Source organism: Barbus barbus (genome assembly GCF_936440315.1).
Source record: "Barbus barbus genome assembly, chromosome: 8".
Lineage (NCBI taxonomy): Eukaryota > Metazoa > Chordata > Actinopteri > Cypriniformes > Cyprinidae > Barbus > Barbus barbus.
Genome location: NC_136736.1, coordinates 8,922,351 through 8,942,231, shown reverse-complemented (window position 1 = coordinate 8,942,231; position 19,881 = coordinate 8,922,351). Strand labels below are relative to the sequence as shown.

General features: G+C 36.5%; 2 protein-coding genes across 4 annotated transcripts in view; both read left to right on the top strand.

Moving 5' to 3' along the window:
* Nucleotides 1-428: 428 nt before the first annotated feature.
* On the top strand, nt 429-4,333 carry LOC306873953 (cyclic nucleotide-gated channel rod photoreceptor subunit alpha-like). 3 transcript variants are annotated; one of them, XM_079423557.1, is made up of 7 exons: nt 429-623; nt 748-925; nt 1,046-1,099; nt 1,182-1,331; nt 1,425-1,529; nt 1,765-1,871; nt 1,968-4,333. In XM_079423557.1, the coding sequence occupies exons 2-7, from the start codon at nt 774-776 to the stop codon at nt 3,455-3,457; spliced, it is 2,058 nt and encodes a 685-aa protein (XP_079279683.1). In that variant the 5' UTR covers nt 429-623; nt 748-773; the 3' UTR covers nt 3,458-4,333. The 3 variants fall into 3 exon arrangements, with proteins under 3 accessions (XP_079279683.1, XP_079279684.1, XP_079279685.1); XM_079423558.1 differs by having other exon boundaries at nt 431-623; nt 761-925; nt 1,968-4,327; XM_079423559.1 differs by having other exon boundaries at nt 439-623; nt 796-925; nt 1,968-4,327.
* A 12,376-nt stretch (nt 4,334-16,709) lies between these two features.
* LOC306873955 (neuromedin-K receptor-like) overlaps nt 16,710-19,881 on the top strand; it is a 50,665-nt gene continuing 47,493 nt past the window's right edge. Inside the window, exon 1 of the mRNA XM_079423561.1 lies at nt 16,710-17,390. Coding sequence (XP_079279687.1) covers nt 17,023-17,390 — 368 coding nt within the window. The 5' untranslated portion in view covers nt 16,710-17,022. The remainder of the gene's footprint in view (nt 17,391-19,881) is intronic.

Genomic DNA, 19,881 nt, shown 5'->3' with positions numbered 1-19,881 from the left:
GCAGATCTGTGCAAGAGTGCTGACTGGGCAGATGTCACTACATGAGATAAATGTCTCACTCTATGGCTCACAGTCTAGCAAGCGCATGCACATAAATTACGCCATTATAATGTTGCAACAGCAAAAGTACAATGAAATTACAGTTAAATAAATACCACAAACAAATGTGGTCATTCACATATGCCTTACTTGCGGCAGTTTGGTGAAATCATTTAAACATGAACATAAAATTAGTTCTGAGTATGGAACAATTATAAAAACAACAGGTTGCTAAAATTCTCAGTGTAATTGTATAAATGACGGGCCTCACCATTACTTTGAACTTTTGTTGGAGGGAGTATAAATTATGTCCCATTCAAGAAGGCAGGGAGGAGGCTTTGTCTTTGTCATCCTAGTCTCTCATTAATCTCCAAATCCTTCTCAGGGTCATGCAAGTCTGAGATATCATTACAGAGCACAACAGAACAAATGAACCGCAAGCGTACTCCTCCTTTGAAAACACTCGTTGTAATTTGACTGTATCTTTCATTTAACCAGACAGAAGGTCTGTAATTCTAAGGGGCTCTGTGAATATTCTGATCAAGAGAGAATGGGACAGGATTTAGTTTAAAGCAAAACAGTTGGTGAGTTTTTGATCTGAATTTATGGCAATTTTCGTCCTCTTAGTGTAACATTTTGTCCATTGTAGATTTTTTTCGTGACTTTTAACAAATGGGAACATGTGTAAATTATAAATCACTGCTTTAGCATGTTACTTTAGGGGGAAAGGAATCATGACTGTTGTACCTGCATCAGGAGGTATTGCACTCCCACCGCAAATGTCTCCGATAATGGAAGTGGACACAGAGGAGGACAGTGAAGATCCAATTCCAGCTCCAAGTGCAGGACGTGTATTTAACATAAACAACAGCAACAACAATGAAGAGTAATCAAAGATCATTAAATATAGTATAATAAATGTAATATAAATATAATATGTACATATATATATATATAATGTGGCAATGTATAATATAGTGACAATGGTGTATTTTGCTCTCTGTAGAGAAGACAAGAAGAAAAAGAAAAAGGAGAAAAAAGAAAAGAAGGAGAAGAAAGAGTAAGTAGCATACAAAGTGTTTCTTAACTGAGATAGTTTGGATATAAATAATGTTTATACATTTTGTTGTCTTATCTAATAGGAAAAAAGAAAAGAAAGAGAAGAAAGAAAAAACAGAGAAGAAAAAAAAGGATGAAAAAGAAAAAGAAAATGAGAAAGAAAAGGAAAAGGAAAAGGAGAAAGAAAAAGAAAAAGAAAAAGAAAAAGAAAAAGAAAAAGAAAAAAAGGAGGGGTTGGTATCAGACCATCATTTCTACTCTGTGATTTTCCAAAGTTTAAAGTAATCACCATTGATTATTGCTCATGTCAACTTCGTTTTCTCAAGGCCTAAGGAGGTGTTTGTGATTAACCCAGCGGGACTCCTGTACTATCAATGGCTGCTTATAATCACAATTCCTGTCATGTACAATTGGACAGCTATAATTGCAAGGTAATAATTAAATGTTCATGTTTTAATAAGATCAGGATACCAGGAGATGAGAGAAGAATACAAAATGTCTCCTTTTTATTAACCTCTGAAGTGTGCTTCCTTACATCTCCGTTAGTCATTCATATTCTCTAATAAATTTGATGAAGGCCATATATTCGGTTATATGTACATTTTGGAAGCTTGATAAATAGGTGTGATGCTTTTGAGAGCTTTTATATTGTGTCTCTTTGCATAGAGCCAGCTTTGAGGAGCTGCAGCACAATTATCTCCTGATATGGTTCCTCCTGGACTACACCTCTGACCTGCTTTATTTGGCTGACATGGCCTTCAGAGCACGAACAGGTTGATCTAACATCAGTCAGATGTCTCTCTTTAATGAAGTGACAAAGTTTAGTGACTGATTTGTGTCATGTTTTCATGCCACCTTTCTTTAACTAGGTTACCTGGAACAGGGTTTACTAATCAAAGACGAAAAGCTCCTTCTTCAGCGGTATAAAGGCAGTCTCCAGTTCCGCATCGATGTCATCTCTATGCTACCCACGGACATCTTCTACTTCGTTTTAGGGTTAGACTACCCAGAGATCCGCATAAACAAGTTGCTCCGCCTGAACCGCATGTTTGAGTTCTTCACAATCTCAGAAACCATGACCAACTACCCCAACATCTTCCGAATCTGCACTTTGATCATGTACATCATCATCATCATCCACTGGAACGCATGCCTCTACTTCTCCTTCTCCAAGTCCATTGGGTTTGGATCAGATCCATGGGTGTATCCTGCTCTCACCGAAGACGAGTTTGGAGAGCTGATGCGAAAATATTCCTTCAGCCTCTACTGGTCCACTCTTACCCTCACCACCATCGGAGAGACGCCGTCTCCAGAGCTAGACTCTGAATTCCTCTTTCATGTGGTTGACTTCTTGGTGGGTGTCTTGATCTTTGCCACCATTGTGGGTAACATTGCTACAATGATCTCAAATATGAATGCAGCCCAGGCTCAGTTCCAAGCCAGGATCGATAACATCAAGCAGTACATGCATGCGCGGCATGTCAGCAAGGATCTTGAGATACGTGTCATCAAGTGGTTTGACTACCTGTGGACTAACAAGAAAGCACAAGATGAACGAGAGGTTCTGAGGTACCTGCCAGACAAGTTACGGGCGGAGATAGGCATGAAGGTGCACTTAGATACCCTCATGAAGGTACGGATCTTTGCCGACTGTGAAGCAGGGCTGCTGATCGAGTTGGTGTTGAAGCTTCGCCCTGTAGTCTTCAGTCCCGGTGACTACATCTGTCGCAAGGGCGATATTGGCCGGGAGATGTACATCATAAAGGATGGCAAACTCGCTGTTGTGGCTGACGATGGTATCACTCAATTTGTTGTCCTTGGCGATGGAAGCTACTTTGGAGAAATCAGCATTCTTAACATCAAGGGCAGCAAGGCCGGGAACCGTAGAACGGCCAATATCCGAAGTATAGGATACTCAGACCTCTTCTGCTTGTCCAAAGATGATCTGATGGAGGCTTTGACCGAATATCCAGAAGCTAAGGCCATGCTGGAGGAAAAAGGGAGACAGATTCTGCTGAAGGATGGTTTGTTGGAGCTGGACCCTGCGAAACTGAAGCCGGACGAGAGGGACTTGGAGGACCGTGTAAACCGAGTATACAACATGATGCAAATCATGCAGGCCAAGGTGAAGAAGCTGCTGGCCGAACAGGAGGAAACGCAAAAGGATATCAAACGGCGGATTGCTCAGATAGAGCGCTTTGCTGGAGAGGTGGTGGAGGATGAAGATGAAGAGGAGGAGATGGAAAAGAAGGAAGAAACAGAAGAGCCAGAGAAAGAGAAGTTAGAAGAAGACAAGGAAAAGACAGACGAAAAAGAGGAGGAAGCAACCGAAGATGAAAAGAAAGACGAGGAGCCATAGGATAAGATCTCATGAGACTGTTTCATAATAAAAGAGAGAATAAAATCTAAATACCAAATACAGTCAAATTAAAAACAAAATCTTGTTTTTCATTCTTATCCTAGTACTTTGAATTGGTTGATTCACTACATGCAAAATGTCTTGTACAGCCAATAAAGTCTTGTCAAGGCAGCAACAGATTTCTTGTCTGGCAAATGATCAATTAGCAATACCAATTTAATCTGTATTTCTTTTTAACATATATTTCTATATGATTGTTACAAAAAGCAAACTCTAAAAAACGAGAGACAATAGCAGCAAATATAAGCTCTGTACATACAATTTTAAAGAAGCTTAAATCCTGATGAGAGAAAAGCAGCATGCCTATAACACTATCTGCATCATTTATTCATGTGGCAGTGCAACTAGTTAGCTGGTAATTGAGACTTTTTTTTATTTAATTATTATTATTTTTTTTTAGGAAAATCACATTACCAAGTAATGTGCTTGATGGGCACAAGGGTGCAGCAGAGGACCAAAGATGAATGACCCTTTCCTCTTCAAAACCTGAAAATGACAGAATAAACATAAGGGAAAACAAGTAATTCCTTTTCATGGAATCACTAGTTTTAAAGATATTTTATTTTATTGTTAGATAAAAATTATAAACTAGAAAAGACTAAGATGAACAAACAAAAAAAAGAAATACATTTTTTTTTCTACCACTGACAAATGACTAAATCAATGAATAAAAGAGTCACCTGCCTAATGAGACCTCTTTAGAAGACCCAAATAAGCTTGTTAGCTAAATAACTGTCAGCATCATACGTTATGGACAGTTATTTCCAATGTGAACTTTGTAATTTCTTCACCGCTAGCACCATTAAATGCAATTGCAAAAAATATTTATTGTTTTCATACAGTTTTCCCAAACAATATTGCTCAATCAAGCTTCAATACAAAGGGAATCAGCAATTAAAAATATTATTTAAATAACTGTTATTTAAAACACTAAGGTAAAGAGAAACTGTTATGACGTGAGGGGAATAAGGGTATTTCAACAAAAAAGACTTCCGCATTGGATGCAGCTGATTAGATCCCCTGTTTGCATCATTTCACCTTGTTCATGACTTCCACGTGATGCTTCCTCCATAATGGCATACCTTGATTGGTTTCCAATTCACAAGAAGAAAAACTGAAGAATTAACTGAGTATTTAGAAGCAGCATGTGAAGGATCCGATTAGCTGTACCTATACGTTTTTCCCCATTCTAGCTTGTACAGAACTGCTTTTATCCATGACGTGTTTCTTCCTGTGGCTTCCTTCAATTTTCCTTTGCCTGCATTATTGATAATGAAATTGCAGTTCTACAGGTATGCAGCAGCAGTCAGTTTTCAGTTTGGTAAAATTTGAGGTACTTTAACTGATTGGAGACATATTTGTACCAATGTTTCATTTCCAAGAAACCTTCGATTTAGTCAGAGCTGATTAGGGGTCCTGTGGATACCAACTCATATGTGGAGTGGTTGCAGTGTGTATGTCTCAATTTGATTTCTTCTTTCATTTTGAACATTCCCACCTGTTCTCTCCGCCAGCATTTGCTGTCACATGTGGACACTTATTGTATTTGCTCAGAGAGGTGATGAGAAAAGGGAAGTAAGCTGAAAAAAAGGAAATGAAAGAAGAGTGGAAGTATGTCTCCCATGGGAAAGCAAGATAAAAAAGGAAGCTATTGCCTGTGATGTCAGCCATGAAAAGGGTCCTCCACCGTTTCGTCTCTCGAGCAGCAGGAGCGACACGTTTAATTAATTAGACTGCGTCTGTGACTTTTAGAGGCAAATCAAAAAGGACCAAATTACTTTCCTTCAAGGAGAAATTACTTACTGAATAAACTTATTTACTCAAGTGTTGGGAATATGAACATGCTGGTACAACTTTTGTTATTTAAATGAAAGCTAGATTGGAACATGCATGAATGAATGTGTGATTTACAGAAAGAAGAAATCATGGTGCAGTCAAAATCATTGAGACAGAACAATCTGATAGATTGGTTTGTCCATTCAGCAACATCTACACTATTGTCATTTTAGCTAACGTTAAACATGAACTGGTGGTCAATCAAGCAATTTAATTATCCCATTTGGCCCCTCATTGCAGGGACAATCAGAAGCCCATTGCATCTGTGAGAGCACAGGAGGCTTTTTCTAAAAATCTTACTGGAAGAGCCAATTTAACTTGCTGTGTGAAATTTCTTACACAAAAGAAATGGTGCCACAACAAGGGTCTATCAGGAGGAAACACTGTGTCTCACAAAGTATTGTCATCAAACGTTCTGATCTGAGCAGAACTGGAGTCTGATGGCAGAACGATACACCACAGCATGTAGGGACCTGCATTTTGGTCTTACAAGCTGGTAATTCCTGTTGTTTCTTATTCATTTCTTAAAACGCTTCAGCACTTACCTGTCCCTTTCTATTAGTGTGTGTATCTGACCAGTTAGCCGCTATGCCATTGTTTCTCCTAAACAATTTACTTCATGATAATAGCATTTGCAGTTGACCGGAGCAGTTCTAGCAGGCAAGAAAGGTGACCTATTGGGAAAATGACATCCTGTGACAGTAGCACTCACGGCCAGTCTGTGGGTTTCTGGAGAACTGGGTGAGATCATTAAAATAGGTCACAACATAAAAATCTTCACAACATAAAAACATACATAGAACCACTGCAATACAATGAGTGGTCTCTTTTCTTTTTGAAAGAAAGCTCAATTTATAATCACACTATAAATACTCAGTACATATAATCACATACTGAAAAACAATATGGGATAGGATTTACTTGAAAATTATTTTTTACTGTAAAAGTACTTGTAAATTTCACAAATAATAACACATTGAATTAAATATGAAATTCTTATAAAAAAAAGATTATAAAACATTTCACAGAAAGTGTTCTATCATTAAACATTTGTTACAATAATGTGGAAAAGAATCATGTAAATAAAACCACATCAGTTAAACTGGGCCTACATGTACAAGGACAACACTTAACATTTAAAAACAATTGCTTAAAAAAACTGAAAAATTAAATAATAGTAAATATTGAGAAAATGCATTTTTGTTATAACTATGAACCAGATTATTACAGAAAAGCTTGTTTGGTTAAATTAATTACTCATATTTCCCCTTGACTTCTTTGCATCTCGTTGAGAGTGTCTGAGTTCATTCCCCATATTGTTCCTGAAAAATCTGCAAATCTTATCCTTTGACAAGCACAGTTTCTTAAAATGCAAAAGTGCTTTAAATATTAAACAGCAAGCACTGCGAAGACAAAGCATGCTTTAAATAGCTCAGACAAATATTTTCATGTTTTTGTTTTTGTTGTGTATGAGCGTTTTTGAGCAAGGAGTGGAATCTGTGAATAATGATATTTTGCATGGTGATAGAGGGATGAATTATGCAGATTACTGTGTTACTTATTGTTTAACGGTTTACCGCTTTTACGTTGTCATTCTCTTTAATGCCTTTTTCATTCGTAAGCACTACTGAGGTTTGTGTGCTAGATTTTGAAGTCCATGTGTGCTTAGACTTAAATGTATTCTCCATAGTCTGGAGGTGAGTAGCACATCAAATTATGGCCAGTCTACACTGACTGTTGATTTATTATACAACAGTTTTAGTTTTAGCTTAAAGAGTAGATGGAGTGTTAAATATCACTTCCAAGTTGTGATCTATATGGTTTGAATGAGTGCTAGGGGCTCCCTTGGGAAGTCTAAGCAATTGCCTGCATCGCCCATAGGCACTTGAAAGCCTGTATTGTAGGTCATTGTACTGACATTGTTTGTATATGGAGACTGCATGGCGGTACTTGAATTTCTACGCCTTTTATTGAAACTTTGAATGTGATAGCGGAATTCACCACTTAAAACTAGTCCAAGTATTGTGTGGTGGAAAAGTAATTTTGTGCCATTCTCCATAAATTGACCCCTTTCCTGTCAGAAACGTTTCTTCCACTTGGTCACAAGTGATTCTTGCGTTTACGTCAAATTGGTTCTTACACTGAATATGTAGATATTGAAACTGGATATCTAGGATACTGAAGCCAGTGATTTAAATCACAACCAACAGACTACCGCAAAATCATCTTTTGCAATCTGAGAAGAAAAGATCACTTACCATCATGCGCAGACATAGGATTTGAAGTAATTTTGTTCCATTGTTTTAGATCTTGTTTAATTTCTACTGCATTTAAAAGTCTGCTAATTGAAATTGAAAAGCTGTTTGTCTGATGCTTTCGTGCACCACCTAAGCTCTTTGACGCTGATTTCTCTTAATAAACAGCACACTGTGCTGTGTGATCTCATCTTAATTTTCATAATTGCCTGCAATTGTAAATCTCCCTCGATGCTCAAACATGTGCCAGTTCCATAAGCATGATAAGAAAACCAATGATGTAATTTTAATTAATCTATTCAACAGCAGAGCTGCTCTTGTTGTCGAACTCCTGCATTGCTATTATCGCGGTATGCTAAATTCAGCATCAGCCCACTTACTTTCTTATCAGGACTCAGTGACATTTGCATCACTGCCATGCCTCTTCCCAGAGCCTGTGACGTAACCTTCATCGGTCAGAATGCCAAGACCTTGCCAGACCAATGAGCCTCTTCAAGGATTCAGATCTGAACAGAAAGGGAAGCCGAGGAACATTTGATTTTGAAAAGAGAATGAGACATATTTAGTATGCGATGCAAATGAAGCATTGACCCCCAACTGGGTTTCTGGGACGTGCAGGTGATGTGGAGCATTTAGTGATTGCTCATCAATGCGTTAGTAGCATAGAAGCTCAAGGTTTCTGAAATGAATAAGCAGAAAATACATGAAAGACAAGTAAATGACTGCATCCTGATTCTGCTACTTTGATGGCTTCTGCAATTCTTTGTGTAAGTCCTCAGAGGAATCTTCCCTCTTAAGCGTTGAGTGACAACCATGAAATCTCAGCGATGCCAATGTCACTTGCATTTAGTTGAGCGTTTCTGAGAAGATGTGTATAAAGTTCTGGCAATGTATTCTGCTGAGGCCTTTGTGCCTTGAGGTCGACATGGAAATGATGGATGAAGAAGACAATGTGAGATGAGAGAAGCACAGTTACAGTGTGGCACTTTCAGTGTGTGAAGTACTTCAGGGTTGGTACTTTCTCTATGACTGGGAATATGTATCTTAGTCATCGCTTTCTTTTGTAATTTGTAAAACGTTTATGAAAGCATTTCAGCTGGAATGGGACTTGGCTTAAAAAGCTTTTTTAAAAGCATAGTGATGGACAAGACTTGGTTTATAAGATACTTTTTTTGCAGGATAAAAATCTACTGTGGAGGAAAATATGGCAGTTGGTTTCAAATAAAATCGCTCAGCCCTGTCTGAAGCGGGTCATTTCCTTCAAGACAACGCTGACAATGTACATAAGATAATGAAACTTAACTTCACCTTCTAAAATGTTACCTTAGACAGTATTAAATCTTGCGACCCAACCGAGGGACAGGATTTGAGAAGACATAAGCAATTCTTTCCCATTTCCTTTTAAATTATTCTTTGACTTCCTTTTACCAGTTAAGCTGGCAAAACAAGAAATGTGCTTCCTTTAAACCACATGAACCTGTGATCTTACATAAATCATAGACAACAGCATGGAGCCCATTCAGACAGATTTGTTTGGAGGAAAATGAAACAACCGTTTTGAGCTGACTCCATCTGTGCCCCCGTATCCACTGACTTTTGTTCCAGCTGTCTAAGTTATAGTCTTGGACAGAGGAACAGCTTAATTGCTTATGTGAATGTGCTGTTTTTGCTTCTTAACCACTGTGAAAATGAAAGGATACCTGAGACACCATTCAGGCTTTCTCAAATGCCACTTACATGCTTATTTGGCCCAATGCATCCTGAACAGAAGAAAAGAAACTGTGCTAAAACAAGGATTTTAATCTCTGCCAGTTCATTAGTTCATTAGCTTTATCAACATGCAGTAAAGATGCACTATATATCAGTAATGTATTCGTTATTAGTGATTAGTCTTGCCTGACCTCTTGTAATTGGATAGCTTTAATAGATGTTAAAGGGATCGTTGTCCCAAAAATTAAAACTCTGTCATCATTTATTCACCCTCAAGTTGTTCCAATCCTGTATGGGTTTCTTTCTGAGAGATATTATAAAGAATTTTGTTAACCAATCAGTTGACACTAGCCATTGACTTCCATAGTATGGAAAAAAAAAATTACTAGAGCTACCGTCAACAGTTTGGTTCTTCAATATATATATATTTTTTTGTGTTCAGCAGAAGAAAGAAACTGAAACAGATTTAGAACAATTAAAATGATGACAGAGTTGTCATTTTTGGGTGAACTATCCCTTTAATACCATGTAAAAACAGGACACACATTTCTGCTTTACTGAAGAACCCATTGGAGAACCTCGAGGCACCCTTTGAAAAATGCTAGTTTACTGAGGAACAAAGTGGATCCCATATTTTCCTTCAAGAGCTCTAAAGACAGTAACCCCATCATAAGGGAAAAGCCTTGAGGCATTTAATATGGATACCTAGAGGTTCTTCAAAATATTCAGGCAGTTTCAGGACTATTGCTTTAAAGGAATAGTCCATCCAAAAATGAAAATTCTGTCATTAATTACTTATCCTCATGCCGTTCCAAACTTGTAAGACCTTCGTTCATCTTTGTAACACAAAATAAGATATTTTTGATGAAATCCAAGAGCTTTCTGACCCTCTATAGACAGCAACACAACTGCACTTTCAAGGCCCAGAAAGGTAGTAAGGACATTGTTAAAATAGTCCATGTGTCATCAGTGGTTCAACCCTGATCTTATGAAGCTACGAGAATACCGTTTGTGCTCAAAGACATGAGGGTGAGTAATTAATAACAGAATTTCCGTTTCTGGGTGAACTATCCCTTTAAGTCAGGGGTGTCAAACCCTAATTAAACACACCTGATCCAGCTCATCAAGTCCTTCAGGTTTAATTGAAAACTACATGGTTTGTGTGTTGGAGCAGGGTTGGAACAAAATTCTGCAGGGCTGCGGCCCTCCAAGAACTGAGTTTGACACCCCTGCTTTAAGTCTTGGATATTGGAATTGAGTGTGACCTAACTGTTTTTACTTTTATCTGATATTTTACATCTTATTTATCTATTTTTTAATTGGAACAAAGTAATATAAAAATTCTGAAAGCTGAAAAAGAAATTAAATATGTGATTATCCTAGCAGCAAACTTACATGTCAGTATGATGGAAAAACACCTGATGTGATTGATGTCAAACTCTTCATGGGAAAAGCAGGGGAATATACAGGCCGGTGCATCATGTAGGGTTTGATAGATTTGAATGGCATGTTGTAGCAGGTGTTTATTCATATGGCAGCAGCTCACTGCGTTCTGAGGAAAAACTAGACAAGTTAACACATTTTTATCCTTGAAAAAACATTAAAGGGATTAAAGATAAGGTCTTGCGACAAAGCCTATGAAAAGATCATTTATGCTTTACCAAATCATAATTTAGCAGAATAAAAAAAAAAATTGACACATAATGTTTATATTATAAGTATATTTCAGGGTGGAAAAATGCTTAGTTTGAGCCAGTACTACTACCTGAAAACTATCTTTGTCATTCAAACATGACTGACGGGAAAGCTTAACAAGGTACCCAACTCGAGTTTCACAAACCATCGGCTACCCGGCATTTTTAAAAAGCCATGTAAACATGCTCCACGGAAACATGGAAAACATGGCATTTACCTGTTGTCTGCAGCATTGTCTTCTTGCAGCCTTAATGAGAACACTGCAAGTTGTCATAGGAGATTTAGTCAGATTTTTGTGCTCTTTTAATCTCATAAATTGTGCATTTATATTCCATCTCCGTTATCACGAAACCCACGACAAACATCAAAAACAGCTCCGAACACTGTGTCTTCCATTCATCGGTTGTTGATTGTTGTAAATGCTGCGAATAAAGACTTCGCTGTCGGCCGCTTCAGAGTTCATGCTACTGGGGTTCTGGCTAGAACCAGAAGCTAACAGAAGCTAAATTAAATGTTCTACCTATTAGATTGTATTTTATTAACCTTCTCCAACCCTAAACCTACCACTTACAATAATGCAAAAACAGTAATTATTGTTGTGCACAGTGTGGAAAAAAAAATTATTACGCTGTGTGCATGCCCAGTAGTTTTTGCTATATTCTTTCTAGCCTGCTGCAGATGCGAATGCAACCAGGAAAACAGCCCAAGGGGGATATTGGTTCTGGGCTGCATAATATATCATTTCAGCATCGAACCCCCAGAGAAAAATCACTTTTGTAGCTTTAAGAGATTTATTAGATTTCATGCATATTCTTCACTGAATATACAGTGAAGAATATGCATTGTTGTTTTACATTTGATTATTCAATTTCTGTACCTGAATAAAATACAGCACTGTTTATTTCATTTGCATCTTTGTTCTATAATATTTATCTGTCTTTTATTTATTTTTATTTATTTATTTATTGATTGATTGATGCTGACTTACTTACCTATAAAATCACTCCAATCATTGATAGAATATAGCTATTCAAGTCATCTGTTTTTTTTTTCATATCACAATATATATCCCAGAAAAACAAAATATTGCAATGTGAGTCCAATATCGTGCAGCTCTACCCTGCTGGTTAGTTCCTAGAACTGCACAGTGTAAAAGAGCCTATTGATGCTTACTTTCAAGAAAATGTCACTATTTTTTTTTTTTTTTTAAACAGACACTTATTTACAATTTACACAAATGGACAGTCAGGACTGAAATTTCTTCCAATCACTTCTTACAGTAATGCACCATCTTGGTCTAGAAATCACTTTTCCATCGATTTCTACAAAAGATTTAGTCAAACCTATTTTCTTCATCGCCAAATAGTTTAGATATGCAACAATTACATTCACTTACCCCATTTTCAAGTAAACAAGAAATACTGATTTTTTTCAAGCTAAAAACTACCTTCATAATACCATAAATTATGCTCCCTTTTGGTTGGATGTACTGTACATTTGACAAATTGTGCACATTTGACAAATCAATTTTGGGCTGTGCTTTGTTTTCATTTGGATACTAATGTAGAGTTGTTTTCTCTCCACACTCTGGCAGAAGAAGCTCATGGGATTGTGTGTGTGTATTGGTTATAGCTCTGCGTGACCTGAAGCTATGTCAGAGATGGTGGCAGGTGAAGCCCATGAGGCTAGTTGTTTATTTCCTCCTGGTTTTTACGGATGTGACATGTTGATATGATAATTGAAAGTAGGTGAGACTTTTTGGAGGAAACCTTTGCGGTGACTCTCCATATAGGAGCTCATTTTACCTATACATCTCTGCCATCAATAGAACAGTGAAGACATTATGTGATGTGGATCGATGTCGAGGTCTCTCCACAGTTCATGACTGGCAACCTTTATCATCAATTTTTTAATATTTGACTTACTGATGGCCCCGTGCTCCATGTGCACGTTCTGCATTTTAACATTCAACAATTGTGTTGGGTGGAAAAAATTGGGCGCCAAGGGAGTCAAGCTGATGCAAAGTTCTGGAGGTAATTTATTCAAATTTATTACCCCCCCCCCCCCCCCAAGAAATGCAGTTCATACATGTAAAGAATATATACCTATTTTATGCTGAGCATGTTTTTAAATTCATTTTAAAAATTAAGATACATAAAAAAAAAAAAAAAAAACATTTTATTGTTTAAAATAAATTTCTTTGAAGCATGAAATCAGAAATGTGACCCTGGACCACATAACCACTCATAAGTGTCAGTTTTTGAAATTGAGATTTATATACAATCTGAATAAATATACTTTCCAATGATGTATGGTTTGTTAAGATGGGACAATATCTGGCTGAGATACAACTATTTGAATATCTGGAATTTGGGGGTGCAAAAAAATAAAAAACATAAAAAAAATGAATAAATAAAAATATTGAGAAAAACACCTTTAAAGTTGTCCAAATGAAGTTCTTAGCAATGCATATTACTAATCAAAAATTAAGTTTTGATATATTTACAGTAGTAAATTTACAAAATATCTTCATGGAACATAATCTTTACTTAATATCCTAATGATTTATGGCATAAGAGAAAATTGATAATTTTGACCCATGCAATGTATTGTTGGCTATTGCTACAAATATTTCTGTGCTACTTATGACTGGTTTTGTGGTCCATTGTCACACATATCAGGGTAATACAACTGTCCTGATATCATAATGAAGAAAAAAAGGCCTCATTAAAAGAATAAAATTTGTGAAATAAACCTGAGCAAGATCTAAGCAATTTTGCACCTCATCACACCACCAGAAATGTAGAAAAATAATAATAACAATAATACTTTTCTCCAGTCAATTGTGACTCAGTCCTCTCAGTCACTTCCTTCCTGTTCAACCAGCTCCTTTGGGTGATTAAATAATTCACTTCATTGTGTAGGTACGTCCAGGAAAAGAAATGCTCTTGTGTAATTCTTCCATTACTTTCTTGTATGTTTAATGACCATTCTGGAGGTAAAACTGATTGAACTGTTCCCCTGCCTTTTTTGTGTAAGGCATGAGCTTACTGTACAATTCCTTTAACATCAAGACATTGCTTGCTCATTTTCTTGAGTGGTTTGTGTATCATTCTTCACCTGAGGAACTGAATATTCATAAGATCTACATACATTTCTTGTTCTCAGATAACTATCACGAAGGGTTCCTTCATGCTATGACAAACCCCAGGGCTTTATATAGAACAGAAATGCTTATTTATTTGATCATTCTTATCCTTCATATGCACTGACACTGAAAGAATGACATTTGAGGTGTCATTTTTGAAGCTTCTGCTGAAATTTATAGTGGGCTCTCCTTATTTTTTATTAAGGCTCAGAGAGCAAACTCTGACCTTGTACTCCATGTGCCTATCAACGGTTTTCCAGAACAGCACAGCTTGTTTTTCGGTATCACCTCAAGGGGAATGAGATCTAATACTTTTGAGGGGAAAATGATCCCATAACCACCAAGCACAACATTTGGTAGAATGTGATAAGCCTGTTGCTCTGTCAGTGGTGTTTATGATGTGGAAAAACATCTGAGCCATGACTTTAAGGAAACTCTTATCAGGATCATTTACCGAATTTTGTTGTTTGGTTGTCTAGATGAAATATGTAGAATGCAAGGTTAGTTTAATTTGACATCTCGTCATTTATCATGCTTTCTGAGTGAGTAGAGAAAAAAGCAGTGGTATTTCAGCATGAATATCTAATATCTCACAATATACAACCCAAATTCCGGAAATGTAGGGACGGTTTTTAAATTTGAACAAAATGAAAACTAAAAGACTTTCAAATCACATGAGCCAATAGTTTATTCACAATAGAACATAGAGAACATAACAAATGTTTAAACTGAGAAATTTTACACTTTTATCCACTAAATGAGCTCATTTCAAATTTGATGCCTGCTACAGGTCTCAAAAAAGTTGGCACAGGGGCAACAAAGGGCTGAAAAAGTAAGACATTTTGAAAAGATTCAGCTGGGAGAACATCTAGCGACTAATTAAGTTAATTGACATCAGGTCTGTTTGTGCATAAAATTGTACAATTTCTCAGTTTAAACATTTATGTTATCCATGTTCTATTGTGAATAAAATATTGGCTCACATTATTTGAAATTCTTTTAGTTTTCATTTTATTCAAATTTAAAAAACATCCCAACATTTCAGAAATTCGGGTTGTAAGACTTTTCAAAATCAGATCATGTACAGTATTCATCATACGATGAATCCATATTTTAATGATAATCATAGGAAGGCAAAACATTATAGATTTGCAATGCAGATGCGATCCCTTGGCCCAAATACTTGATGTCAGCCTTTGACATTTGATTCTCAACAGCCAAATAAATCTTTGGTTACGATACATTGATTATTAACATTAAAAAACATTCTATTTCTATTGATGCCAACAGGCTCAGCTTGCAGGAAGTTCACCTAAAATGAAAAATATGTGATTGATAAACTGTGATTAATACTGACCCTTGTGTTGTTCCAAACCCTGCTGTTTTTTATCAGTAGAAAACACACACAAAAAAATAGCTGTATATAATTGAAAGCTGTAGCAGATGTAGACTGGACATATATATTAATTAATTCCAGTTTCAGGGAATTAAGTACTGATTAAATATTGTCTAAGGTGTGTATTTATGCTAAAATTGTTCATTTGACTGTATAACAGGATAATAAGCTACTGCACTGATTAAATTAATGCAGGTGATGGTTAGTGGGAATCTTATGGATAATGAATATGCATCTCTTCCAGATTTGTTTCATTAGCTTGAACATCTGCTAAAAAGCTCCAAATCCCCTGCAGTTGCAATTATTCCACTCAGTCTTATTTAAGAGACTGTTAAACATATTTTACCTGTCATGGGGTAACCTGTTTGTGATCTTACTGTGGTTTGTCATTAATAACTGGGTACCTTTTTGCACTGCTATGTGCAGAGAGAACATGCATCGCATTTATTGCACTCCTACTCAAATATTTTAATGATAACCATCAAATGTGCATCACTTTCAAATGCAGTTGCTCTGTAAACCCGTCTCATCGCCCCAGCCGTATTTTACATTTCTCCCAAGGTTACCATATGTGCACATGATATTGCATACTGAATTTCATTCAGCTCAGGGTTTAGGAAATAAAACTAATTTGCAATATGGCTGCCATGAAGATGGCGACTGACAGTTAACCGATGGGTTTGTTTAAACCGCCTGGTTTGATATATATAATTTTGGTTTTGGTTCTTTCACTGTGAGAAGTATGAAAACGATTGTCCAGTAGCATGATGTGGTTAATAAATTGTTGCATGTGTCTAATGCAATTTATCCATGATGTGTTTGACATGCACTAAGAAACAGAGGAGCGTCTTTTTGTTGAGGCAATAGCATGTCAAGATTTTTAATGCTGCAGCAATGCTCATGATGATCCTTATGTGATTATAGGCGTATATGTATAACTTAATACTAGCATTGTTTTTGGGCACAACAGCCTCTGCCCTTGCTTTTTTCTTCTTCTCCTGAACTACTGGGCATTGACCTGTTTCTTAAATGTATTTTACCCATTGATTCGATTCAGGATTCAGTTCAATTTGTCCTTGTCTGTACTTTAGCTCTACACCGTGAATCAATCGATCACTTTCTCTCCCAGTGGCACTAGTTAGACCAGTTGTCACACTGTGCATGGCACTGCATCTGACTACAGAGTGTGTTGCGCTCGTGGCTGCGTTCAACAGGAGTCAAGAGACAATCACGCGCATTTAAGAACTTAGAAGCGATTTACTTATCGATAGAGAAGACTACACAATTCTTCAGTCGGTTAATTTTGCATCGATTTTCACCAGATCGACCATTTATAATTGCCATGTTAACGTTTTCCGCTTGAGTACAAGACTCTCTTTGCGCGCGTTTGGAGCAGTGTGCATCGTGCGCGGTCTCCAGTTCACTTGAGATATTTTACATCAGAAGATTTCTGGACATTTTCGCCATGGCACCGCCACAGAACGGATCTAACCTAACGGGGAACTTTACAAACCAGTTCGTACAGCCGCCGTGGCGCGTCGCGCTCTGGTCTGTGGCGTACAGCTCCATCCTGGCGATCGCGGTGTTCGGGAATCTGATCGTCATGTGGATCATTCTGGCTCACAAGCGGATGCGAACCGTCACCAATTATTTTCTGCTCAACCTGGCGTTTTCAGACGCATCGATGGCCGCCTTCAACACTTTGATTAATTTTGTTTATGCCACGCACGGTGACTGGTATTTTGGAGAAGCCTACTGTAAATTTCACAACTTTTTCCCCGTCACCTCCGTGTTTGCCAGCATTTACTCCATGAGCGCAATAGCAGTCGACAGGTATACGTGTGAAGATAACGTTAAATCACTGTGAGAACTCAATGTTTAATGCATGCTTCCATTCATTGAAAAAAAATCATTCATTGAAAGTGAAGGATCAGATACACTAAACACTGAAACACAATAGCAATGGGCCTAAAGTTTTTTGCTGTTGTTTTTAGAAATGCATTTTTTTATATATATTGGTGCATGAATGAATGAATGAAGGAAAGTTAAAAAAGCACACAATCTAGTGTAACCGTCGATTAGAAACAAATAGAAATATGTTTTATGTGCTTTTATTATTTTTATTTGTTTATTTATTTGAATAATCAAATTCAAGGTCCTCTGTTTTTCTTTTTGTCACATGACGACAAAATGGCTTCCATGTTGATAATTTATTGCACCGTTATTTTTTTGGCATGATAATTTATACATATTTTCCACAATTGTTAGTTTATGTCATGTGTATTGATGCAATGATTGGTTAGTTTTGACACCATTGCCAAATTATATGATTCTCGTACAAAGCCATTTGTTATGCTCTCCCCTCTTTCTCCCTTTTCTTTTTTCTAAAGAGTTTTGTGTAATTTAAATATGTTTTGATATGGATTTTTTTTATATTTTACAGATTTAGTTAGGCTGATTTAAACTGTGCTATTTGTATGCTGATATTAGTTTGTTTGCTGTGCTCCTTGTGCCTGTCATTTTTTTAACTGGGAAAAGTGCCTCAGGCAGTCCTGCCTACTCATTGCAGAATGCTTGACTTGAAGTGAATGACTGTGCAATGATTGTGGATCGGTGAGGTCCTCCAACTTATTTTCAGCACCTTCAGGGGACGTCTTTGCAGGTGCAGATGCACATTCATGATATTCATGAAAATCACAGTGCAATTGAAACAAATAAGTATCATAAATATAATTTATTGTTTAATTCTTAGCCTGAATTGAAAAACTCAAAATTAAATTGAATCGGTTTTGATGATGAATCAGTGATATTCTTTAAAAATGTAAGTTTGGCAAGCATGAGAATTTGTCACAATGAAGATGCACTCAGATTATTGATGATTATTACTTTTGAAAATGTTCAAAATCATGTACAGCAAGTGGGTAGCTGATTGATCTTTATTCTTTTTGACCTCTAATGAGATGCAGTTATTTGGAATCGAATGATTTAAAAGAACAATCCAAACTAATCTGAATGAGTGCAATTGATGGGAGATCTGTAGGATAGAAGCCGCAAGGTACTGAATGCTGCATATTTCAGAGAGTCTCAGTGCTGTCTGAGTCAAGTTATTTTGCCACAAGCACTACTTTGGAAGGTTTAAGTAACTTTAACTTTATAAGTCCTTTATACAGTGAGTTCTACAAGTTTTTCCCCCCCCTGCACAGATCTTTAGGATGCATAATATGCTTGTACCTAGAAAAAAGGTCAAATACTGTCACTGGGGTGGTACCCTTTCAAAAGATACTAATATGTACATTCTAGGTTCTAATAGTACTAATTGTACCATTTAGGGGTCCATAAGGTACAAAAATTTACCTTTTAGCTTTTGTACCTTAAGAGTACAGTGATAGATTTGGAAATGGATGATTAAAAAAGGATTTTAAAATGATTTTGAATGTCTCTTATGCTCAACAAGCCTGCATTATTTAATTAAATACACTGTAAAAAAATTCGGTAAAGTACTGTAAAAAAAAAGTACGGTAGCAACGTTTTAGGTTTTACGGTTTTAACTTAAATTTACAGTTAAATACCGTAATTTCTTTAACTGATATAATCTTAATATACCAACTTATTAAAGTACTGAAATCTGTTTTGTTCCTTTGAAATACACTGAAAACCATCAAATGCAGGTGATGATGAGAAAGTCACATGATGAGCCAAAGCCCATCACAAGCAACTGTTAAACAATAGCATATACAGAAGGTGCACAGTGTGATTCACACAAGCACTAAACACCATCATGGTGAGACTCATTAAACTGAAATATGCTATAAACATTAATTTAACAACATTAGATGTAACATACAACCCTAATAAACATAACTGATAAGAAAAAACTAAGAAGAAGCATAGTTATTTCAAAGAAAAAACGTCAAATTCAAACAGAATTTGAAATGCAACGCAGGGAATTCTGGGAACGTCAGTTTACGGTTTTTCCCTGTAAATTTTACAGGAACTTTCCGTTAACCATGTAACAGGTTTTTACCGTAGCATTTTCACAGTTTTTTACCGTTAAAATCACGATCATTTTTTACAGTGTATAGTAAAAACAGTAATATTGTGAAATATTATTATAAGTTTTAAACCTAACTGGAGACCAGGTTGCTTAAAACAACAGTTTTCTATTTTAAAATATTTTAAAAATTTTATTATTTTTTTTAATGGCAAAGCTGAATTTTCAGCAGCAATTGCTCCAGTCTTCAGTATCACATGATCCTTCAGAAAATTATTAATAATGGTTGTTATTATTATTATTATGAAAGTTGAAAACAGTTTTTGCTGCAGA